The sequence below is a fragment of the Scyliorhinus torazame genome, chromosome 2, assembly GCF_047496885.1.
Source record: "Scyliorhinus torazame isolate Kashiwa2021f chromosome 2, sScyTor2.1, whole genome shotgun sequence".
NCBI lineage: Eukaryota > Metazoa > Chordata > Chondrichthyes > Carcharhiniformes > Scyliorhinidae > Scyliorhinus > Scyliorhinus torazame.
The window spans coordinates 158,656,281-158,682,669 of NC_092708.1; the positions used below are offsets into that span (position 1 = coordinate 158,656,281).

Below are 26,389 nucleotides of genomic sequence, written 5' to 3' on the forward strand. Positions count from 1 at the left end.
AAGACAGAGATTGATAGGTTCTTGATCAATAAGGGGATCAGGGGTTATGAGGAGAAGGCAGGAGAATGGGGATGAGAAAAATATCAGCCATGATTGAATGGCGGAGCAGATTTGATGGGCCGAATGACCTAATTCCGCTCCTCTGTCTTATGGTCTTATTGAAGTGTTACTCTAAACCTACTTCTACAGAGCTGGGAAGATTCCATCCAATGTCTCAAACAGGTTCAACGGAGGAATTACTTGGTACATGATTGGTGAATGATGATGTAATAGGTTACAGCACAAGAAATGACCAATAACACTGCATACGAAAATACAGAATATAATAGAAGTAAGCCATTTGGCCTCTCAATGTTGCTCCCCCATTCAATAAGGTCATGGCTGATCTGTTTGTGTTTTGAATTCCACGTTCCCATCTATCCCCAATAACCTTTTCTTGCCTTGCCTAACAAGAATCTACCCCACCTTAAAAATATTCAATGACCCCACCGCCACCACCTTCTGAGGCATAGAGTTCCAAAGTTGCTCAGCCCTTAGAGAGAAAATTCTCTTAATTTCTGTCCTTAAAAAGGTGTTTTCTAATTGTTAAACAATGAGTTTTGAACTCATTGACAAAAGGAAGTATCCTTTCTGCATGCATCTCGTCAAGACCATTCAGATTTTATATACTTCAATCAAGTCACCCAAACTCCAGCAGAAACAAGCTGAGTCTGTCCAACCTTCCAGGTATCAATCTACTAAACCTCCTCTGAACTGCCTCCAATGTATTTACATTCTTCCTTAAATAAGGAGACCAAAACTGCATACAGTATTCAAGATTTGCTCTCACCAATGCTCTGTATAACTGAAGCATAACATCCTTACTTTTGCATTCAATTCCTCTCATAATAAAGGATAGAATTCCATTAGCCTTCTTAATTACTTGCTGTACCTGCAACGTAACTTTCTGTGACTCATGCATCAGAACACCTAGATCCCTTTGCACCTCAGAATTCTTCAGCGTTTCTGTTTCAGTAACTTTCCATTTTTTTATTCTTCCTGCCAAAGTGAACAACTTCACATTTTCCCACTTTGTACTCCATCTGTCAGATTTTGCCCACTCACTCAACATATCTATATCTGTTGGCAACTTCCTTAAGTCCTATTCCCAAAATACCTTCCTACCTATCTTTGTGTTGTCTGCAAGTTTAGCTATCATGCTTTCGCTCCCCCTCTTCTAAGTCAGCGAAATAAATTGCAAAACGTTGAGGCCCCAACACAGAACCCTGTGGCACTCCACGCGTCACATCCTGCCAATCAGAAATATACCCATTTATGCATACTCTCTGTCTTCTGCCTGCCAACCAATCTTCTGTCTGTGCTAATATGTTTCCTCCTAGCGATGAGCTTTCATTTTTCACACTAACCTTTCATGTGCCACCTTATCAAATGCCTTCTAGAAATACAAGTGCAGTATGTCTATAGGCTCCTGTTTACCCACAGCTTATGTTCCTCCTTCAAAGAGGAGGGAATTGGTTAATCATGATCTCCCTTTCACAAAACCATGCTGACTCTTCCCAATTTCCTCAACCTTTCTAAGTGCCCAGCTATAACCTCCTTAATGATCGATTCTAATGCCTTTACTACGACAGAAGTCATGCTAACTGGCCGACAGTTTTCTGTTTTCGGCTTCCCTCCTTTCTTGAATACAGGGGTTATATTTGCTACTTTCCAGTCTGATGCAACCTTTCCAGAATCTTACAAAATTTGGAAAATTAACACCAACTACTGCTTCATTTGTCACCTCTTTTAAGACCCTAGGATAAAGTCCATTAGCATCCAGACACTTGTCAGCCTATAGCTCCATCAGTTTGCTCAATACCGTTTCCCTCATGAAAAAATAAGGAGTTGTCCATGTAAAATGGAGATGAGGCAAATTTCTTTCTCTCAGAGAGTCCTGGGTGTTTAGAACTCGCTTCCTGAAAAGAATAGTGGAAGCAGAGTCTGAATATTTTTAAGGCAGTGGTGGAGAGTTTCTAAGTAAGCAAGGGGGTAACAGGTTTTTAGGGTAGGCAGGATGCCGATTTGAGGTTACCATCAGATCAGCCATGATCTTATTAAATGGTGGAACAGGCTCGAGGGGCCGAAAGTCCTACTCCTTAGTATGTTCGTATGTACATCTTTGCTCAGTTATATGTTTTTTTCTTAGGTATGATGCTTCCCTTAACTTATTTTGTTAACCACGGATGGTGGGTCCTCCTTCAAATTTTTCTTTATACAGGAATATATTTATTCTAAGAATTCTGAAATATCCTCTTAAATGTCTGTCTATATTACTGAAAATGCCTTTGTATTTCTTCCTCCTTTCCACCTTTGCTCGTATTATTTCCTCAATTTGTGAGGGTAAATATTCCTTGCTGGTGCCAATTGGCTTAAGTACCTCAGCTGATTGGCCACTATTTATGTCTGAGCCTGGATGGGTATTCATCGAGACAAGTCTGATTTTGTTCTCTGTTGACATCTACTGTACATTTTGGCGCTTCCAGAAGAGTTTGGGAGCATTTTTCATCCAAAACAGTTAATGCAATAAAGTACCCCCACCACTGTGCCATCAAGAGACTGTTAACTCAGCATCAACATGGAATTGAATGGATATTTTACATTTATATTCATGAATTTTTCAAAATTACTTTTTGTTTGGGAACAAGCAAAATGGAGAGAATGCTCAAGGTGACCTTTTATAAATTTTAAACAGGCTATATTCTAATAACAGATTGTGAACAATTTCAAGGCTGTAATCTAAATCTGCTTTGATGGTTATAAACTAGGCAAATTTTACTTAGATAATTTATTTTCTCTGAATTTCTATTATAATTTTGTGTTCCCAGGTATTTATCATTCTCTATTTAATAATTTTCTAAAAATGAATAACTTGGAGCAGCCACCATTATAAAATCTGTGAGATCATATTAAGTTCAGGTTATCATGAGCCAATCTGAGTATAATTTGAAGAATCGGGCCTCAAGCCATTAGATCCGAACTAATTAAAGTATATTTTAGACGACTATAATTCTAGCGCCATAATTAGATTCAAACTCACTGAAGCAGCTTTATGTGTTATTTGATTAAGTAGTGGGTCATAATGATAATCCAGTTTGGTCGCCACCATGTTATCATTTTTCATTCTTGGAGACAAGTGAAATAGAGTGAAGAGTGTGATAGGTATTGACAGAACGAGTTCACTGTTCCAGAATAAATATCCACAAATTTAATGCATATCTTCACGCTGGCATCTTCAAAAATCTCATCTTCTCAAAATGTAATTTGCTGAAATCTCTTTTCTAAAACAAGTAATATTCTTCTGACCTCACCCACTATTGCTGGTGAAAATGAAGTGTCAAAAACTCCTGAAAATGGTTTAATCATTATTTCACCTGAGTTAACCAACAGAATGAAACAGATTTGATACGGAGATAGGACAAAATGTTATCTGGTGTGTCAATCATCTGAAAATAATAGAAATTCCAACTGCTTAAAAAACAAACAAGCTATTTATTTTCAATACTCGTTTTGAAAAAGTATATCTGCATTTTTATTGAAACATTCACTGTGCATGAATATTTGAATTCTATGTTAGAAATTGTAAGTAGATGTTTCTACTCAGTTCCACAATAACACACTTCATGTTATCATAAAACTATTGGTTTATCTAAATGTGTTAGTCAAAGCATCACCACTGATCAAATTTGACAAAGGCTAGTGACAACTTGTTTTTGAATTGATTAGGTGCCATTTTTCAGGTTACTTGACATAGAATTCACACCAGGAAGGGACAAAAATAGTTTGAAATAAAGGTAAATGTGAAGGGAAATGAAACAAGGAAGAAATGGACGATCCTGGAACAAATAACAGGAATAAGGAAGAATAGGAAAGTACAAAGCAAAGACGAAAGATTGCCAACGGGGTGCTAATGACAAAATACAGAGAGATGGCCTGGAAAAAATAGACTTGCAGAATAATTCTGGGGAGCAACAAAGTCTGGCAAATAAATTTCAAATTTTAATCAATAATTAGGGCAAATGAAGTGCCTGGAGTTTTGCTCCCGAGTTTGCAACGTAGGGGTGGCATTATTCCTGTTTCCGTAAACTGGACATGGGGGGGTGGGCCTGTTAACAGGAGTCAGGTTCGTCGCCCCACAAACAGTACACAGACAGCCACAAGGGCTGCAAGATATAGAGGTGGGCCATGAGAAAGGCTGGCCTTAGCTCCAGGACTTGTAAGACCACTCAAACATTCCCCATGCCCCATTCATGCCAACACATGCCAATTCATACCCACCATTCACCCCATGGTCCCTCATACCATCCATGCCAACTTATGCTCCTTACCTACCCCACAGCCCTTCATACCTCCATACCAACCTATTCCACCTTGCTCACCGCCATGGCCCTTATGTCAACTTTGTACCAATCTGTGTCCGTGCACTGACCACCTTTTACCATTACACACTCTGTACCATGGGAAAACCTCAGAACCATGCTGAAATTAAGTTCTAAATGTCTATTGATGACGTCACTATTTAAAAATAACTCACTGATAAAAACCCATTCACTATATTTAAATTCCTCCAACCACTTAATTGCTCAAAAAACGAACATTTCCTTCAAATACTTAATCCCTTAGAAAAATAAGCATTTGTATTAATAGTCCCACATTAAAGACTTTTAATGGGAAAAAAAGAGTCCTGTTTTGGGCAGAGCCGAGAAAGGCCCAGCTATCAAACGGGACTATTTTTTTAACCTCAGTGAGGAACACTCCGCCCAGGCCCCACTTAATTTCATTTCCTGCATTGACAAACTCAGTTATGTGCCCGGGTGGCAGCACCAGGGTGCCAGGCTGGCGGTACCAAGGTGCCAGGCTGGCAGTACGAAGGTCCCCGGGTGCCAGTGGTACGGGTGCCAGGGTGCCACACTGCCCAGAGCCTGACCACCCAAACCCTCCGATGGCCTGGGAGAACCCCCCCGGGAGAACCCCACCCCCCAGGTTCAGTTATGCCTGGTCCACATTTGTGTGGACCAGTGCTAAACGGTGCCATTGCGAGTTCTCCCAGGCGCAGGCGTTCGATCCAAACCTTGGGAGGAATCGGTGCTGACATATTTAAGTGAGCCTAACAGCTCACTTAAGTATGCAAATTTGGATCCCACCCAGTGAGGTCAAGATCCAGATTGTGACGACTCACGAGATCTCATTTGATCTTGCGAGGCGTCCCGAGCAATGCAAATCGTATGAGAGGCCTCTCGCAAGATTTAATGGCATTATTGCGTCCAGAGTCGGGCCCGATGAGATAGTTTCATGAGACCCTTGATAACCACTTGGAGCTGACACTCAAACTGCAGTGGCAGAAACCCTACTGTGATAATGATAGGTTGTGAAATCAATCTTGCACCCAAATACAGTAATGATAGTTCTCAGGCATATTACATCAGAGTGAAAGAGTAAGCATTCATTTATTTTTTAAACTGCAGGCTGTTTTAAAATTTAACGGACAGGTGATTTAAATATCCTCACAACTTGACTGTTCCAATGAGTTTAGCAACTCGTTGCACATAGTCATGTTTAATTTTAACACCCCCAAAGGGCACCTGACCTCACCTAAAGGGCACCCTATCTCTCGTAAAGCTGCCCCTGAACCTATCCAAAAGGCTCTGTTACCTCTGCAAAAGAGTACCCAGCCTCTCTAAAGAACTCTGCTAAGTTTAGACCTCCTGAAAAGTGGAACGCCTACTCCACATCCCACAAATCAAAATTGGATCTGTTTGAAGGAAGCTGTACCTTTTTATGTGCAGCTGCCTCCATAACCCATGTGCATGCAAACTACAACCAAACCCCACCTCTCCCCCCTGTTCCCATGCCCCACCGGTGAAAATGGTGAAGGCTGGTTTGGGAGTGGGACTTTGGAATCAGCACCATTTTAGCTAAGCCAGAGACTTGCTCTGATCCTCTGACCTGTGGCTGGGCAAGTGGATGAAAATGTCTAATTTCATGGTTTAAATGATTTGGGAATAAAACTTTTAGGTTGGGATTAAAATTTTAAGAATAAGATAATGAAAGCACCTGGTTGGAAGGTTGGTCTGAGTATGTTCTGAGTAATGAGTAACCCCTCTCTGAGTCTTGGTGCAAACAAGTTGTCTATAGTTGTCATTGTAAGAGGTAAAAATCAATCACATGGGTCCAGATCAAAGAACAGATTGAAAGCAAAGGATAAAGAGGGGAATATCTTAAAGTATCCATATACTTTTCAGATCAAAGAACAGATTTAAAATGGGAGATGACTACTTTAAATCTTGATCTGGGACATTATGGTGTGCTACAATGCTGTTGCAGGGAGGCAGTCTTTTGTTTTGGGTTTATCTGTATGTTTGTTCCACAGGAATTGTTAGCTTGGATGCCTATGAGAAGGCATGTTGTATCAGCTGGCAGCCAGAACAAGGGGCACAGAAGGCATTAAGAATCAGGGGTGTTCCTGAGCTGAAGTCATACATAATAAGCAGGATTCATGAGTGGAGCCAATGTTCGGAATTAAAATTCCAAGTGCTTGAGGAATTTAAATTGTCAGATCAGTCTGGTAAAACTAGTGGAAGAGATCAGCAGTGGGATCCTTACAGAAAGGGAAAACTCTGGAAGTCTAAGTGATAAACGGGGCATTGTAGCATAGTGGTTAGCACAGTTGCTTCACAGCTACCGGGTCCCAGGTTCGATTCCCAGCTTGGGTCACTGTCTGTGTGGAGTTTTCACTTTCTCTCCGTGTCTGCGTCGGTTTACTCCGGGTGCTCCGGTTTCCTCCCACAGTCCAAAAATGTGCAGGTTAGGTGAATTGACCATGCTAAATTGCCCTTAGTGTCCAAAAAGGTTGGGTTGGGTTGGGTGGGTTACTGGGTTACAGGGATAGGGTGGGGGTGTGGGATTAGGTAAGGTGCTCTTTCCAAGGGCCAGGCAGACTCGATGGGCCGAATAGCCTCGTTCTGCACTGTAAATTCTATGATTCTATGATAGACTGGGAAACTGAGGAGAGCCAAAGTAAGTTTGTTGCTTTGGGCTCAGGAGAAGTGAAGGACCCCTCAAGTTCCTGTCATGTATTGGGGAACTGTTGGGTGAAATTAAAAATAGAACAGAAAGTGGTCTGCTGAGGTTTTCAGGTTTAAATAATAAGGATTTATGAAATATAGGACAAAATTTAACGGCCAGGTTGCGCCCGAAAAGCAGCGCGGCATGGTCGGTAGATGCCGGGAGATCAATTCGATGTGAATCCTGCCCATTGTGGGCAGATTACTTTCTGGAAATCTGCATATTAGAGTGATACAGCTAGTCTCACTCTAATATGCGTTCCCGAGATCTAACTAAGCTGTGGAATCCAACTCCCTCACCTTGGAGACTTTGGGAGAGCGCCGTTCAGTACTGGTCTCCACAAAAGAGGGCCAGAACGACAGGCATTCGTGGGTGTCTCCCAGGGGATCGGAGCCTCCAGTCGATTGCGCTCTGGGCAGGGCATGTTCTGGCACTGCTGGTGCCACTTTGGACACTGCCAACCTGACACTGCTGGTTGGCAGGGGTAATGCCAGGGTGCCTGGCTGGCACTGCCAGGGTGCCAAGCTAGCATTTTTCACAGGTTGAGGATTGGGAATGGGGGTGGTGTCCTGCATGGATCTGAGGTGGGCAGAGGACCCCCTTATAGATGAGTTGGGGCTTTGGGGGAGGGGGGGAGGGGGGGAGGGGGGAGGGGGAGGGGGGAGAGGGGGGGAGGGGGAGGGGGGGAGGGGGAGGGGGAGGGGGGGAGGGGGAGGGGGGGGAGGGGGGGAGGGGGGGAGGGGGAGGGGGAGGGGGGAGGGGGAGGGGGGGAGGGGGAGGGGGGGAGGGGGGGAGGGGGGGAGGGGGAGGGGGAGGGGGAGGGGGGGGGAGGGGGAGGGGGGGGGAGGGGGAGGGGGGGAGGGGGAGGGGGGGAGGGGGAGGGGGAGGGGGGGAGGGGGAGGGGGGGAGGGGGAGGGGGAGGGGGGGAGGGGGAGGGGGGGAGGGGGAGGGGGAGGGGGGGAGGGGAAATACTCGGCTAATCGAGCTAAGGGATTCTGTTCCCATTTGGGTAGATCTCGCCCATAGTGTTAAGTTAATAGTAGTTGCCTTGTTTAATTCTTGTAAAATAAATGTTTTGTTTAAAATGTAATTAAATTTTGCAGCATAACCTTTTTCAGCTAAGAACTGGGAATTCCCATTTATTTTTAAAGGTATCCCTTGAGACCAGAGCACATGTTGCTGAGTAGTAGGCAGCTGGCACTGCTGCAGGTGTTGCTCCTCTTGTGGTGGTGTTTTTTTTCTTCTCTTTTCTATTACCAGAGTTGCAAGGTGGAGCTGCATATGTTGTTCCCCTACCGTAGTAAGGATTAGCAACAGAGGGGTGCAACTGCAAGTGAACGAAGTACAGACAGGTGAAGTGTTTTTCATGAAGTTGTCAAATCACCTGTCAGGCAGCAATAACCCTTCTTCTCACCTATCCCTGGCTGGAGCTCTTCAGTTTCACTGATTAAAGCCTTCTCAGCTTGTCAGTTTGACTGAAGAAGCTCTCCCTGTTGCGCACTCACCTGGGAAGCACAGGAAAACTGCTGATAGATTTGGAAAAAAAGGTGCGCTGGCCCATTGAATTCATAACTGAGGGTTAAATCTGTATTTAATGGCTTTTCTGAATATTTCAATCACTTACCTGACAGCTGCAAGGAGGTTCCCCATTCATCTCCAATTCCGCCTCCCAGAAACCGGGAAGAGGGTGGAATGCATATGGGGAAGGCAGCTCACCACCACCTTCTTAAGGGCAATTAGGGATGGGCAATAAATGCTGGCCTAGCCTGCGAAATCCATATTCCTTTACTAATTTTTTTTTTAAATCCTGACCCGGCATTTAACATCCTGCATACACCAAAGCTCCTCCCCTGGCTGGGAAAATTCCACTCATAATCAACGTTGACACTTTTCCATAGAAATTCTACAGTGCAGAATGAGGCCATTTGGCCCATCGGGTCTGCACCAACCCTCCAAAAGAGTACTCAACCGTGGTCCACTCCCCTGCCCTATCCCCTTAACCCCACACATTGATCATGTCCTGTCCACTTAACCTGCACACTTATGGATGTATGGGGCAATTTAAGGTGGTCAATCCACTGAACCTGCGTAGCTCTGGATTGTGGGATGAGACTGCAGCACCTAGAGGAAACCCACAGAGTCACCCAAGGCCAAAATGAACCCGGGTCCTTGCTCTGTGAGGCAGCAATACTTACCACTGTGCCACCATGCTGCCTTCCTTACCCTTTCCTCATAAGACAACTTGACTGGTACAGAGGGTGATGTCACATGGGATCAGAGGTCAGTTGGCAAGATGGATACAGAACTGGCTTCGTCATAGAAGACAGAGGGTAGCAGTGGAAGGGTGCTTTTCTGAATGGAGGGCTGTGGCTAGTGGTGTTCCACAGGGATCAGTACTGGGACCTTTGCTGTATGAAGTATATATACATGATTTGGAGGAAAATGTAACTGGTCTGAGTAGTAAGTTTGTGGACGACACAAAGGTTGGTGGAGTTGCGGATAGCGATGAAGACTGTTAGATGATACAGCAGGATATAGATCGGTTAGAGACTTGGGCGGAGAGATGGCAGATTGAGTTTAATCTGGACAAATGTGAGGTAATGCATTTTGGAAGGTCTAATACATGTGGGAAATATACAGTAAATGGCAGAGTCCTTAAGAGTATTGATAGGCAGAGGGATCTGGGTGAACAGGTTCACAGGTCACTGAAAGTGGCAATGCAGGTGGATAAGGTAGTCAAGAAGGCATATGGCATTCATAGAACATACGTTGCAGAAGGAGACCATTCAGCCCATCGAGTCTGCACCGACCCACTTAAGCCCTCATTTCCACCCAATCTGAGTAACCCAATAATCCCTCCTAACCTTTTTTGGTCACTAAGAGCAATTTATCATGGCCAATCCATCTAACCTGCATGTCTTTGGACTGTGGGAGGAAACAGGAGCACCCGGAGGAAACCCACTCTGACACGGGGAGAACGTGCAGACTGTGCACAGACAGTGACCCAGCAGGGAATCGAACCTGGGACCCTGGCACTGTGAAGCCACAGTGCTAATCATTTGTGCTACCGTGCTGCCCACAGATGCTTGCCTTCATCTGACAGGGCTTTGAGTATAAAAATTGGAAAGTCATGCTGCAGCTGTATAGAACCTTAGTTAGGCCGCACTTGAAATAGTGTTCAATTCTGGTTGCCACACTACCAGAAGGATGTGGAGGCTTTGGAGAGGGTACAGAAGAGAGGTACAGGGTGTTGCCTGGTGTGAAAGACATTATCTATGAGGAGAGGTTGGATAAACCTTGATTTGTTCTCACTGGAATGATGGAAGTTGAGCGGCGACCTGATAGAAGTCTACAAAATTATGAGGAGCATTGGCAGGGTTGATAGTCAGAAGCTTTTTCCCAGGGTGGAAGAGTCAATTATTAGGGGACATAGGGGCAGACTCGATGAGCCGAATGGCCTCCTTCTACACTGTAGGAATTCTATGGTTCTATGGGACCCACCATAGTAGATTTGTCAGCCCAGCCAAGTCCTCTGACTTTTGGCAGGACAGGATGATCCCAGCGGCAGCTGCAGCTGGAAAATTGCAATTCCCATCAAACATCTGCTGGAATGCCCCTTTCCTGATATTTCACTAGATGAATTATAAACAAATAAAAGTTGATATTTCATTTCATAACATATTGAATTATCTGATAACTAGTCATGCAGGATATTAAAATTAAATGCTCGGTTTTATTAAATCATAAAATACATTAAGAAATATTTCAAGTATTTATCCAAATCACTTTTGCAAGTTATTATGGAATCTCTTTCCACCGCCCTTTCAGGCAGTGAGTTCCAGATCTTGCTTCATAAACATTTTGTCCTCATATCGCCTCTGGTTCCTCTGCTAATTACCCTAAATATGTATCCTCTGATCAAACCTGGTGTCACTGAAGACAGTTTCTCCTTATTTATTCTATTAAAACCCTTCACAATTTTGAATACCTCAGTTAAAACTTTCCTTAGCCTTCTCTACTCTAAGCAGAAGAATACCAGGTTCTTTTGTCTCTGCACTTATTATTGCATCCTAGTGCTATGCTAGCAAATATCCACATCCTGGGCGAAATTCTCCCCAAACGGCGCGATGTCTGCCGACAGGCGCCCAAAACGGAGCCAATCAGACGGGCATCGCGCCGCCCCTTGGGGGCCGAGCCCCGACATTGAGGGGCTAGGCCGGCGCCGGAGGGATTTCCGCCCCGCCAGCTGGCGGAAACGGCCTTTGTTGCCCCGCCAGCTGGCGCGGAAATGACATGTCGGGGCGGCGCATGCGCAGGAGTGTCAGCGGCCGCTGACAGTTTCCCGCGCATGCGCAGTGGGGAGAGTCTCTTCCGCCTCCGCCATGGTGGAGACCGTGGCGGAGGCGGAAGGGAAAGAGTGCCCCCACGGCACAGGCCCGCCCGCAAAGTTGGCCAGGCCCGATCGCGGGCCAGGCCACCGTGGGGGCACCCCCCGGGGTCAGATCGCCCCGCGCCCCCCCCAGGACCCCGGAGCCCGCCCACGCCGCCTTGTCCCGCCGGTAAATAGGTACTCTAATTTACGCTGGCGGGACAGGCAATTTATTGGAGGGACTTCGGCCCATCCGAGCCGGAGAATCGAGCGGGGTTGCCCGCCAACCGGCGCGGCCCGATTCCCGCCCCCGCCCACTCTCCGGTACCGGAGACTTCGGCAACCGGCGGGGGCGGGATTCACGGCGGCCAACGGCCATTTTCCGACCTGTTGGGGGGTCGGAGAATGACGCCCCATTTCTCCAGGTTTGACATTCTTCCTAAAGTATCTAAATTATCTAATGAATTGGACACAATTCTCCAACTAGTTCCTAACCAGTGATTTATGAAGCACAACTTGCTTCTATATATACACAATTTTTTTATAATTGAAAGAAAAATATTGGGTGGGATTTACCTGCTGTTCATACCGGGAGGATATTCCTGTCCCACGCCTGTGCATGGGTTTCTTAGCGACGAGGGGTACAGTCAACAGGAAATCCCGTTGATAACGGTGGGACCGGTAGATCCTGCTGGCGGGACTCCTCCGCCACCGAAATACACGTGGCGGGTTGGTGGGTAAATCCCGCCCATTGTCCTCAGTTTACCTTGCCACCTTTAATCATTTATATACATACTGTATTCTGCAACCCCTTTAAAATTGCACCATTTTGTTCATATTACCTCGTTCTACCTAATGCATAATTTGAAATTACACCTTTTATGCCCAAGCCATTAATATGTCCAGAAAGAACAGGGGTCCGAATACTAATGCACGTGGGTCACCACTGTAGAACTCCCTCTCGACTGATGGCCAAATTACTGCAACTCTCTTATTCTGTCTCTGAGCCAATTCTTTATTCAGCCAATCACTGACCCTTTAATGCTTTTGGTTTCAAATTTACCAACAGATCTTATTGTATGCCACTTTATCAAACTGCTTTTAAAAATCCACATAAACAATATCAAACACATTGCCTTCATCAGCCCTCCTTGTTACTTCAAAGAACTCAATCAAGTTCATCAGGGGAAACATGACTTGCCTTTAACAAATTCATGCTACCTTTTATTTATGTTAGATACACTTACATATACGGTATTTAGTAGAGTGTTAGGAAATCTATTGTTATGTACACAATGTCACATCACTCACTACTGCACTACAATCAGGACACTGAGCAACAATGTATCAATCACCACCCACATGGAGAGTTGCAAAGCTCCAGCATGAGACTGAAAGTGTGATTATGTCAAATTTCTGGGAACATCAAGACATAATACACACACACACACACGCACATAGATTCAATTGTGGCTTTCAAAAGAGAATTGAATAATTTACCGAAGAGAAAACATTTATAGGGCTACTGGGAAAAGGCGGTGGTTATGGGACTAGCTGAGTGGCTCTTGCAGAAAATTAGCATTGACACAGTACAACAGGCTGAATGGCCTCCTTCTGTGCTGGAACCATTCGATGATTCTATTTTATATAATTCCAAGTGCCAATTAATTTTATCCCAAATAAATATCATTGAACATGTTTTCCCTGCTGACTCTAGGCTGACTAACCTGTAGTTGCCAGGTTTATCCCTTTTCCTTTTTTAAAACAAGTGTGTAACATTTGCAATCCTCCAGTCCTCTGACACCTTTCCCAAAATATGCAGGATTGAAAGATCATGGCCAAAGTCTCCACAGTTTCCACCATTCCTTCCCTTAACCTAAGAATACATCCCAACTGGACCGAGTGACTTTTCTACTTTGAGCATTGACAACCTTTTACCTACTTATCATCCTTACCTACTTTCATCTTATACAATTAATCTACCAATTACTGTGACTTTCTCACAGATTAGAACATGTGACTAATTCTAAAATAGTTATTTTGTTGATTATTAGGAGGGTAGGGAAATATCTCAGGGACCAAATCACCTTTATAAAGTTTTGCCATAAGCCCTGGATTTGAAGGGATTAAACTCTTGTGGAAAATTCTTCATGAATTAACTATTGGAATAAGGGATTTTTAAATTTGGCCTAAATTATTGTAGATTCTCCTTACTTGTATGTAAAACTGAGAGGGGCATTTCAAGACAACCCGGGGCGAGATTCGCCACTCCCGCGCCGGTTGGGAGAGTCGCCTAGGCCTGCACTGGGGGTACCTCAAATGTGGGATGGCCCGCGATCGGTGCCCACCGATCGTCGGGCCGTCCTCTCTGAAGGAGGACCTCCTTCCTTCCGCGGCCCCGCAAGATCCGTCCGCCATCTTCTTGCGGGGCGGACTCGGAGAGGACGGCAACCACGCATGCACGGGTTGGCGCCGGCCAACCCGCGCATGCACGGGTGATGCCAGTTATGCGGCGCTGGCCGCGTCATGTATGCGGCGCCGCTTTTACGCGGCGACAAGGCCTGGCACGTGTAGATGACGCGGCCCCGATCCTAGCCCATTATCGGGCCCTGAATCGGTCGGGATAGGGGCCGTTTCGCACCGTCGTGAACCTCGTCGGCGTTCACGACGGCGTGGGCACTTTGGCGCGGGAGTGGAGAATCCCGCCCCTGTTCTTTCTTCTCTAATGCTTCTTTATTTGTATAGAACTATTTCTGTAATTGTTCTGGTGTGCATCTTGCCAAATGTGCCCTGTTTATACTCTAGAGAGGTTTGACAATAATGGAGTTGAGCATCATTCTGCTTCTACTTTACATCACTCTTCTTATCTTTGCTGTTGGAAGCACTTAAGAAACTGCCTCCCTATGAGGTGAAACCCTTCAACAAACAATGGCAAGGGATCATTCATGCCTCTGGAATGTCTCTAATAATGTTTTTGCTGCATTGGGTAACTGTAATGTAAAGGGGTTTATAGAAGTGTTCACAGTTAGTCATTCGAACAATAGACCCTGATCTAAAGAATCTTCACAGCAGCTTTTAAAAGGACAATAAATAGTTCTGATCACTGTGCTGTTAGAAAATATCCCTGCAGCCGACATTAAATTTATGTCAAATTGCCGCACAGGATGTTCATGTAATCTATCAAAATAGTATCATGGAAAGTGAGTTGGCTAAATGACCCAATAAATCAAATCAGAAGAGACACTGAAAGAGAGTACAGATATAGAAAAAGGCTTGTTCTACCTTTTTTAAGAAGGGAGGCTGGCCTTGCACTCTGGAATTCTATAAGGAAAGATTTTGCAAATAAATGATGCCGATTTCAGAGCTCTACCACTGCAACCTCAGCAGAAATTCTGCAGAAACAGTAGAAATGGACATGATTGTTGTGTCTCCACTGATTATCTGCTGAAGTTAGGGCAGGGTATCAGGAAAGCTCCCATGAAAATTACCACTATCCATACATTACTTCCAAGAAAAAATGATAAAGGGCCCAATTCTCCAGTAAAATTTCTAAACGTGGTAACGGCCAGGAATTGCTGCAAGCTTCCCAACGCTCGGCCCAGCGAGGTCAGCAACGCAATTCAAAGTTAATTGGTCCACTTAACGAGGCCTCACGGGGTTCTCGTCGCAAATGAAGGCTCACCAGCTGATTCGCCGGAACCGCGCTCGCCAACCCCCCCCCCTAACAAGGTCAAGCAGCACTAGGGCTGCACTTGCCAACACCAGCCAGCTCACAAAATGGCACCCAAGAGACTGGCCCCAAGATTCAGAGATGCTGACCTGGGGAGGCTCCTAGATGCAGTGGAGGCCAGGAGGGATGTCCTGATCCCGAGGATCCCGGAGGGTGAGCCACAAGGCAGCCAGCGCTCCCTGGATGAGGTGGTGGCATCTGTGAGTTCGGATGGTATGACCAGGAGGACTGGCCTTCAGTGACGGAAAATGGTCAACGATCTACACCAGGCAGCATGAGTGAGTAGCCACCAATGCCCCCACACCGCCCCCTCCCCGCCAACAAGGGAGCATTCAACCCCCCAGCGCCCCATGTGATCCCCGGCCCTCCCTGCACTTCCTCAACCCCCAACTCCTCCTTCACACCCCCTCTCTCACCACTGTGAACTATGCGTGTGGCTAACAATGCCTCTCTGTGTCTCCTCAGGAAAAGCTCTCCCATAATCGTCGGGAAAGGGCCCAGACTGGCGGAGGGGCGCCGGGCTTAAGAATCCTCACTTCCTTCGAGGAGCAGGCCTTAGCGGTGACTGGGGTGGCCATGGATAGATCGGTCAGCCACGTGGAGGCTGGCGGATGCCGCAGAGGTGAGACACCACCGGGCTCCACCTCGGGGACCTATCAAAGGTGAGCAGTGATTGCCTTACTGACTGACCCATCCATCCTACTAACCACATGTCCATTCTGTCACAGGTCCTCCAGCTGATGGCGGCCTCTCCTGATTCCAAAGAGAACACCTTGGAGGAGAGCTCTGAGGATGCAACCGTGGTCGCGGCACAGCTGTCACCCCCTTCCTCCACCAGCGCAGATACACATACCTCGGTGGGGCACGTTAGTGGGCCAGGCTTCCGGGCACAATCTGGTGAGCACCACACTGTTGAGGATGCGCATCAGCTGGAGGCAAGAACCACCAGGCGAGGCAGCAGTCGGAGGGCTGCTGGATCCCAGGACCCAGCTGGGTCCCAGCCTGATGCTGAACCTGTGGTGCAGAGGTACCCAAAGCTGATGGAAACAGTAGGGACCAACCTGGCATTCAGAGGTAGATGACAGCATCATTCCAGCAGATCCATAGCCGCTTGGAGGAGTCCCAGAGGTTAGGGGCGCAGGGGATGATGCCGGCAATGGGTGGCACATAGGTCAACACTGCCAGGGTGGCAACCACAGAGGAGAGCCTGGTGCACAATGTCAGCACCATGAGTGAAGGTGTCCAAGGCGTTGCAGAGTTGGTGATGGCTGAATGTCCAACTCGGGGATATACCCAGTACCAGGCCAACCTTAATGAGGTTCTGCAGGACATGTTCCAATCTCAGATGGGCAGAGGCGCTGCAGAGCTTGTCCCAGTCACTGAGGAGCATCGCTCAGGGCGTCAACAGGATGGTGTGGGCCATAGGGAAGTGCCAGGACTGGCAGAGCCAAACGATGCAGGGGCATTCCCAGGTGGATCCCAGGGCCCTAAGGGCATCGATCGGGAGGAGGGGCTGCCGGTTTCCAAGTCGGACCCAACCCATGGACTGATGATATGTATCACCAGCCTCCTCACGTTCCACCCCTCTGATGAGGTTGTATCTCGCAGTCAGCACATGGGACAGGGCGGCACAGCTGTGCATGTGCCACCAACAAGTAAGCCGGGCCCTCCGACCAGAGAGTTCGCCCGCCAGGGGCATTGAGGGCCATTAGATGAGGTAAGCAGCTGGCTACCTCCATCTCTGATGTGCATCCTGGGGAAACACCTAGATGTAGTGGTAGAGCTACAAGGGCAAAGCGCGTTGAGGATCACTGAGGGCACCAGGGGGAGGGGGTGGGGGGATGAGTGTGGCACCATCAGGAGTGGGGTTTGTGCAACACATTAAACACCTTTTCGCAAAACCATTACGTTCCTTCCGCAATATGGGCTGATCCCCGGACTCTTTGCCCATCTCTCCAGACAACCCCCCACCCCAATCCACCCCTGTGGAGGGTCCCCCACCCCCCACCGAGCACTGGAGTGGCAAGCCCAGCACCCCTGGGCTTTTTAGCCTGTGAGCAAAGACGGCTAATCACCTCCTTGGCTCTCCATAGAAGCCCTTCTGCCAGGTTCATGTTTTTCAAAAGGAATACTAATCGGCACCAGCGTGAGCATTTGTTGGGGAGGCCACTGAATGATGGGAGGCCCTTGGATATGGGGTCGTTCTCATTAATTGTACGGAAATGGGGCCTAAGTGGTGAGAATTGGTTTCTCGCCATGCTACGGCGAGATCTCGATTTCGCCGACGGCACGGGTCGGTTGCATCTGTTTGGCGCCTGGTGGGGATCTAATTTTTGGCTTCTCCTGCTGTTCACTGGCCTCATTACGCTTGAGTGAGAGCGCAACAAGGCCAAAGAATCGTGCCCAAAGTCCTTGAGATTTCAAAATGTTTAAGTTCTGAGCACTGATGATCCAACTATTTCCAATTGGAGAATCTTCAAGTAAATTAGGGGGAAAATTTAAACTAGATTCAAGGTTATCTCCTCTGGTAGTAGGAAACAATTATCATAGATAGACAAATTTTCAGATCAATAAGAAAATTGGCCGTCCAAATATATGAGATTAATTAACAAGGTCTGAAGCTTCCTGTGTATTTTAAGTCCTCATCTGTGATGCCATCAATGTCATAGCTCAGGAATCTTTAGCTATTTTTCCATTTATAAAGACTTGAACTTGAGCAGTTTATGGCATGTTTTGTAACACACGCGCACACCAGATTGTTAGTCAAATGGTAGCTGTCTGCCATGGGAGAGTTTATGCTTTTACATTAAGTTAGGTACCCAGCAGAGTGGGTTACCATATGAGTGGTCTTTATTTTTGAATGTGAACATAAACTATGTGGATTATATCAAGTTTCTTGTCAGACCTGTTTGCTTTTGCCTTTCATGAGGTAAAGCAGCTCAAATATCAAATACTGAGGGAAAAAAAACACCTATAGCCCTATGTAAGTGTCAATAACAGAAGATTTACCCACTTCACACCTCTTAATCTTTTCCAAATAAGCATGCAGGCATTGACAAAAGAGATCACAGAAGGAATAAATTATTATAACCTCATAAAGATGTCAATCAGGCACAGTAATTACTCCGTTTCAGTTTGACCAAATAGGCCCCTGCTGCAGTAATGCATTTGAGAGTCTTGGAGCTGAGTCAAGTATTCATATTCAACATCTCTGGGAACTGTACCAGCAGAAGATGGCCAGACATCAGGGGCGTCATTCTCCGCCGGCGGGAGTCTCCGTTTTGCCGGCGCCCGGGGGTTTCCCGACGGCGTGGGGCTGCCCCACAATGGGAAACCCCATTGACCGGCCGGTGTTACGGAGACTCCCGCCGGCCGGTTGGGGCAGAAATGTGGCGGGGCGGGTAGGAGAATTTCGCCCCTAGTCCTCCACATGTGCTCATTATGAGTGTTTGGCTCAGCTCCAAAATAAATTACTTCCAGGGCAGTTACAAACACTACAATCTAATTGCAAGAAGAAATAAACTCTAGTTCTAACTTTCTTTATTGTTAAAAGAATAATTCTAGGAAACTGAAAATCCCTGGGTGCACCACAGGTGGATGAATGGTGGAATTTAGGAACTATAGTGAGCAAAATGATTGTTACCATCATTGTTGAATAACTCAAAAATTAAGTGGTATTCTTTGACAAATGTAATCTAAATTATCCTATCATTCCTTGAAAATGCATGAAAAGGGCAAATTTACGCACAGAATTTGATGTAAATTAAATTAGAATTTAAGTTATGAATATAATATTGAAAACCAAATCATATTAATACAGTGAGATAATGGGATAAAGAACACTATTTAAAATATCCCCGATTTTACAATTTTACAGTGATTAACTTGTCTGATTGATGAATGTATTAAACCTAACTGGCAGTTTCAAATCAGAGTATTACAGTTGGATGAATGATGAAGAAATTAAATAGGGGCCAGTGAGTGAAGGCACAAAAGGTGGAGAGAGGGAGACGTAAAGAGATGTCAAAGTCTGATCTATTCAGAATCAATTTTTCTTTTTTCACTTCTATATGGATCCGGGGCAGTATTTCTGCAGCTCATTCCTTATAAGGTGCAAAACAATTCCAAACCCCACATCGATGCTCACTAATGCAAATTTCATTGGTATCATTGGTTGGGATTTTCTGGACCCTGTCTTCAGTGGGATTTCCTGCGGTGGATGTGGCGAGCCGTTGGTCGCCGATGGGATCTCCCAGTACCACCAAAGGCTACGTGCTTTTACATTGCTTACCCGCCCCGCCGCTGGGGAACCCACTGCAAGGGGTTAACTTTGGTGAGACTGGAAGATCTCACTGGCAGGAAGAGTAGTAAATTCCCACCCATTGTTATTTTAATATTCCTCAATTGAATACATGCTCAACAAAACAATGTGTGCCGACCATAGCAATTGTAACATCAACATTTTCTTGGTTCTCAACCAAATACGTTATCAAGGGGAAAAATTCAAATCTTGCCAATGGGGCGTTTTTTGTGGCTAGGAGAGTATTTGTGATAGCAAATATTAGGTGATGTGCATGGGTCAATGAAGTTAACACTGAAACAGTGTAACAGTTTTACATATCAATGATAAGGCCAAATCTGATAACATGGCATAAATACTTACATTCTAAGGAGGCCTTTGTAAAATGGTCGGGTGAAAAATGCATCGAGCAGATATTGGTGGATAAGAGCAAGACCAAGGATTCGACCACTGAATCGGAACCTAAAACAAAAATAGTTGCAAAATTACTTTGCTTTTAGGTAGTGGCGAATTATACATTACCACAGTGTTTTGTGTTGTTAAAGCACCTCTTGTGTTTGAGGCTCCTTACCCATTGACAGTAATATACAGATTGTTGTACTGACAATAAAATCAATCACCCGCATTTACGTAAGTGGCTGTACTTTCAGTTGCTTAGACCCTAACCTCAGGAATTCCCTCCATAAATCTCCCTGCCGCTCTTTCCTCCATTCTACTCAACATTCAAAGTTGATCAATTTTTGTGTTAATGTAAACTGAAGCCTTTGTTAAAATATGTAAGGGTATTGTTCTGACAATTCCTAATTGGCTTTTATCTATTAAGTTTATAGCTCAATGACAAAATGATCCTTCAGAACAAATAACAAACTCTGAAAGATTTGTCGTATAATGGACCATTTATGATCAATTCCGGTAAGATAAAACCACACAGTTTAAAGTGAGGCATTTCAATGAGCGACACGACTCCTAGTCCCTATAATGTAAATAGATGTTACGTGGAGGTAGAAGACCGTTTACAGTAAATATGTGCGTTATTAGTTGGCCTGCTGTCAGAAATTGGCAATATTTCTATTGATGGTTAAAATAAAATTAGGGCAGCAGCATTCTAACGAGGTAGTATGAAGTATGGTAAACACAGCTGGTAATCATGATGGTGGCACTGTCACAGCAAAGCTAAGATTATGGGAAGCAGAGGTTCCTTGGGCTGGACTTTACGATGCGCCGAAAAGAAGCACGCCCCAAAGCCATAAAGTGCTGCTGGCCAGTTAAATAAGCTAAGAGTGGGCGACACGGTGGCGCAGTGGTTAGCACTGCTGCCTCATGGTGCCGAGGACCCAGATTTGATCCCAGCCCCATGTCATTGTCCATGTGGAGTTTGCACATTCTCCCGTGTCTGCATGGATCTCACCCCCACAACTCAAAGATGTGCAGGGTAGGTGGATTGGCCACGCTAAATTGCCCCTTAATTGGAAAAAAATAATTGGGTACTCTAAATTTATAAGAAAAGAAAATAGGCTGAGAGTGGGACTCCTGTCACTCAGTGGGATGAAGTCCCGTATTTGAAAGCTGCCATCTGATTGCAGCTCTTCCAGTCCTAGCAATGGCAGGACTGAGTAGTGGGTGCTGCTGGGACTGCTAGTAAGCCCATGAGGAAGGCAGCCATGGCATCCGGGCCAAGTTAAGTCAGGGATCTTAGGTGGGGAGGGACTGGGTGAGAGGGAAGGAATGGCCTGTTTTGGAAGCCAGGCAGTGGACATGGGAGGGAGTTAAACCTTTTGGGGGAACTGGGTGGCCGTGTTGCCTTCTCACCTCCCCCGACTGTTTTATACCATAGGCAGCATATTATACAACTGAACTGGCTTGCTGACAAGCTCAATTGACCCCTTAATTATTTATTTCAAATGGCAGCTGGGCTGCCGATTTCAGCACTCACCCGCCTACCATTTTATGGGGGATAGCTCAGGGATGGGCGGCAAGGTGGTGGATTTTCCACCTCTCGAATTTAACAGGGAGAATCGCCTGGCGCGCCATTTTTCCCGCGACGCCGGTCCGACGCCCTCCCGCGATTCACCCAAGCGGCGAGAACAGCCCCGTCGAGATCTGCGCGGCGCAGGCCAGGGAATCGCATGGGACACCCAAAATGGCGATTCTCCGCTACACCCGCTATTCTCCGGCCCGGATGAGCCATGCGGCCTGCCCAAAACGACGGCTTCTCGCCGGCGCCATCCACACCTGGTCGCTGCCGACGGGAACAGCGCGGGAACACTGGGGGGGCAACCTATGGGGGGGGGCGAGGGGGTTCTTTCACCGGGGTAGGACTCAAAAGGGGTCTGGCCCGCGATCGGTGACCTCCTTTCCTCCGCTGCCCCGCAAGATCCATCCGACATCTCCTTGCGGGGTGGCCGCAGGGAGGACGGCAACCGCGCATGCGCGGGTTGGCACCGGTCAACCCGCCCATGCGCGGATGATGTAATTTACCCGGCGCAGGCCCTGTCATTTACGCGGTGCCGCTTTTACGGGGTGCCAAGGCCTGGCGCGCGTAAATGACGCGGCGCCGCTCCTAGCCCCCCAGGGGCGGGAGAATCGGGGTCTGGGAATGTCCTCCAACGCCGGAGTAAAACACTCCGGTTTTCACTCCAGCGCCGGCACTTAGTCTCCGGATGGGAGAATTGCACCCAAGTTTTGGTCATTGTTAGCAAGACAGGCATCTCTTTCTCATCACTAGCCGCCCTGACAATTTGGCAGTGAGCTTGCTGGTTCAGCCAGTTCAATGGGCAAGTAAAGGTTAACCACAATGGTGAATGACTGGAGTCACATATAGGTCAGACTGACTAAGAATAGTAGGTTTCCTTCCCTGAAGACATTAGTGAGCCTGTTCAAAACAATCCATCAGCTTCCCAGTAATCTTTACCGCTACCAGGTTTTATTTTTTATATAAACTGGATTCAATTTCATAAACATTCACAATGGGATTTGAATTTGCATTCTCGCCACACTTTTGGATTACTACTCCAGGCTACCATACATTTTCTTGTCCTCTGGTGGTCAGGCAATTGCCAAACAAAACCGAGTTCTTTTGTTTTGTAACTGTTCAGAATTTCAAGTTACTAAAACTAAAATCAAAACGATAATACCCATCCTTGTATTTATTAATCAGAAAGTTAGGGTTAGGAACCCTAACCCTAATTTATTGTCCGTTTACTTCATTGAATAACAAAAACATCTATCTCAAAAGTCTTTATTATACAGGAACGAGGGGTCCTAAGCAGATCGATCGCTTTAAGCACCATAAATGTATAAACAGAAATCGCTAGTAATGTGAAAATATACTTCCGCATTCTTTTTCGGAACAAAATAAAAACTGCATTTCCTCCATGGTCAATTTTCTAAATTTTGGAGGTTGTAAGAGGCAAGAGGATTTGTCATTCAAGCTTTCCCACATGGCTCGCTCCCCATTGCCACCTTCTCTGACTTAACTCTGACAATTATTGATTTAGTGTCAAATGCCGTAGGCAATAAAGGCTGTCAATTAAAAGGATCTGCCTCAGAGAATCTCTGCAAAGTACACCAGGGAGCGGGGAAATGGGCAAATTTATTGTTTTAAGGTGAGATCCATAGTAACATTTTCCGATAAATACTTTTGGCAGTCAGAGACCACAGAAACAAAAGGCAAAGGAGCATTTTATTGGCTTCTTCACGTGGACACATTTGTCAACTTCTGTTCATTTAAAAAGATTGTGTTTAATACAGAGCATAAAATTCAGATACTGATAGTATGAAGGCTCTCCGCTTCCCTTTACTGACTTTTTTTATTGTTTTATGCACAAAAGCTTTTTAAATCTTTGGTGGTTTCTTTCTCAACTGGAAATTCTGCTCTTAACTCACATGAAGTAACATCTCAAAGCATTTCTGATCATGCGTGTGGTAATCTGCATATTAATTTGAAAATTGATGATCATTTTTTCTTATTTTCCTTACTTTAATTCAAATATTCTATTATTGTGAAAAAAAAAAGTTTAAAAACACCAACGTTTATTATAGCAAATAATATTTGGGGGAAAACACAAAAAGAATCCAGAAGAACCAATCAAGAATCCATTTAACTCAGCCATGAAAATATTAACTGACCTGCTCCACTGCTCTCTGGGGAAGAGAATTCCACAGACTAACAACTCTCAGAGAAAATAATTCTCCTCTTCTGTCTTAAATGGGTGACCCCATATTTTTAAACTGTGTCTCTTCGTTCCCGTCTCCCCGGTAAGGGGAAATACTCTTTCAGCATCCACCCTGTCAATTTCTCTCAGAATGTTATATGTTTCAAGTCATGAATATAGGGCACAATCTACCATCCGCGTTACCCTGAAAGGCGCGCGGTGTGGCTGGGAGATGCTGGGAGATCCAGCTCGCCAGACCAGTTGAGATCATGTGGGCGGGATCATTATTTTGCAAATCTACATATTAGAGTCAGACATGTTCTCCTAATATCTACCCGAGGCGTGGGATCTACCCCCTTCGCCTTGGACCTCGGATGAGCACCGTTCAGTGCTGGTCTCCACAAACGGGGACCAGACGGAATGGCACTTGTAGGGTCTCCCAGGGGATCGGAGGCCCCCAGGTGCTTGCCCTCTGGGCAGGGTGGGCCAGTGGCAATGGCAGCATGGCACCCTGGCAGTGCCATCTGGGTGCCAGCCTGGCATTTTTCCAGTGCCGAGGATCAGGCCTGGGGGTGTCCTGCACGGGTGGGTCCCTGAGTACCCCCTTATAGGTGAGTTGGCGCTTCGGGGGCGGAGGTTCGGGGGTCACATCGGGGGGATTTGGAGATCGGGATGCCTGTGCTGAAATTGCGATAGCTGTCTCACAGACTAGTCAAACAGCAGCCTGGCATAGTCCTACTCACTGAGTCATACCTTACAGATAATGAGCCAGACACCACCATCCCCATCCCAGGGTATGTCCCGTCCCATCGGCAGTACTGAACCAGCAGAGGTGGTGGCACAGTGGTATATAGTTGGTAGGGAATTGCTCTGGAGGTCCTCAACATCAACTCCGGACCCCATGACGTTTCATGGCATTAGGTCAAACTTGGACCAGTAGTGTACTTGGATTTCTAAAAGGCATTTGTAAGGTGCCGCAGTAAATGTTACTACACAAAATAAGAGCTCATGGTGAAGGGGGTGACATATTAGCATGGATAGAGAATCGGTTAGCTAGAAGGAAGCAAACAATAGGGATAAATGGGTCAATTTGGGTTGGCAACTGTAACCAGGTGGTAAGGGAAACAACAAGAGGGAAAACATGCTCGACCTTATCCTCATCAATTTGTACCGTCAGCATCGGTAGGAGTGACCACTTTACAGTCCTTGTGGAGACAAATCCTGTCATCATATTGAGGTTACCCTCCATTATGTCAATGTGGCACTACCACCATGCTGAATAGGAAAGAATTTGAACATATCGAGCAACTAAACTGGACAGCCAGGAAGCACTGTGGGCCATCAGCAGCAGAATTGTATTCAACCACAATATGTAACCTCATGGCCCGGCATATTCCATCTCTATCATTGCCAACAAGCCAGGGAATCAGCCTTGGTTCAATGAGGAGTGCAGGAGAGCGTGCCAGGAGCAACATCAGGCATACCTAAAAAGGTGGTGTCAACCTGGTGAAGCTACAACACAGTACTTGTGCGCCAAACAGTATAAGCAGCAAGTAATAGACAGAGCTAAGCGATTCCACAACCAACAAATCAGATCCATGCTGTGCAGTTCTGCCACATCCAGACATGAACGGTGGTGGAAAATTAATCAACTTACTGGAGGCAGACACCCCACAAATATCTCAATGATGGGGGAGCCCAACACATACATGCAAAAGATGAGGCTGAAGCAATTACAACAATCTTCAGCCAAAAGTGCCGAGTGGATGATCCATCTCAGCCTCCTCCCCAGCATCACAGATGACAGTCTTCAGCCAAGTCAATTGATATGAAGAAACAGCTGAGCGTACGGGATACTGAAAAGACTATGGGCCCTGACAATATTCCGTCAATAGTCCTGAAGACTTGTGCTCCAGAACTTGCCGTGGAGCCAAGATGTTCCAGTACAGCTACAACACTGGCATCTAGTTTGCAATGTTGAAAATTGCCTAGATGTGTCCTGCACACAGAAAGCATGACAATTCCAACCCAGCGAATTACCACCTCATCAGTCTACTCTCCATCATCAGCAAAGTGATGCAAGGGGTCACCAACAGTGCTATCAAACAGCGCTTGCTTGAGCAATAACTTGCTCAAAGACGGTCAGTTTGGGTTCCGCCAGGTTCACCCAGCTCCTGACTTCATTACAGCCTTAGTTAAATCATGGACAAAAGAGCTAAAGTACAGAGGTGTGAGAGTGACTGCCCTTGACATCAAGGCAGCATTTAACTGAGCGTGACATCAGGGAGCTCGAACAAAATTAGAGTCAAGGGGAATCAGGGGGGAAACTCTCAGCTGGTTGGAGTCATACCTAGCTCAAAGGAAGGTGATTGTGGTTGTTGGAAGTCAATCATCTAAGTTCCAGGACATCACTGCAGGAGTTCTTCAGGCTAGCAATCCTGCAGCGAGGAACTCATGTCCTGATTCACCAAACCCTGTCCACCATCTACAATGTGGAGATGCCGGCGTTGGACTGGGGTGAGCACAGTACGAAGTCTTACAACACCAGGTTAAAGTCCAACAGGTTTGTTTCGATGTCACTAGCTTTCAGAGCGCTGCTCCTTCCTCAGGTGATTCACCTGAGGAAGGAGCAGCGCTCTGAAAGCTAGTGACATCGAAACAAACCTGTTGGACTTTAACCTGGTGTTGTAAGACTTCATACTGTGCTCACCATCTACAAGGCACAGGTCAGG

General features: G+C 46.2%; 1 protein-coding gene across 1 annotated transcript in view; it reads right to left on the minus strand.

Moving 5' to 3' along the window:
• Positions 1 to 26,389, minus strand: part of LOC140392897 (E3 ubiquitin-protein ligase HECW2-like) — a 595,816-nt gene that overhangs the window by 53,722 nt on the left and 515,705 nt on the right. The window contains 1 exon segment of the mRNA XM_072478670.1: positions 19,867 to 19,965. Within this exon segment, the coding sequence (XP_072334771.1) occupies positions 19,867 to 19,965 (99 nt within the window).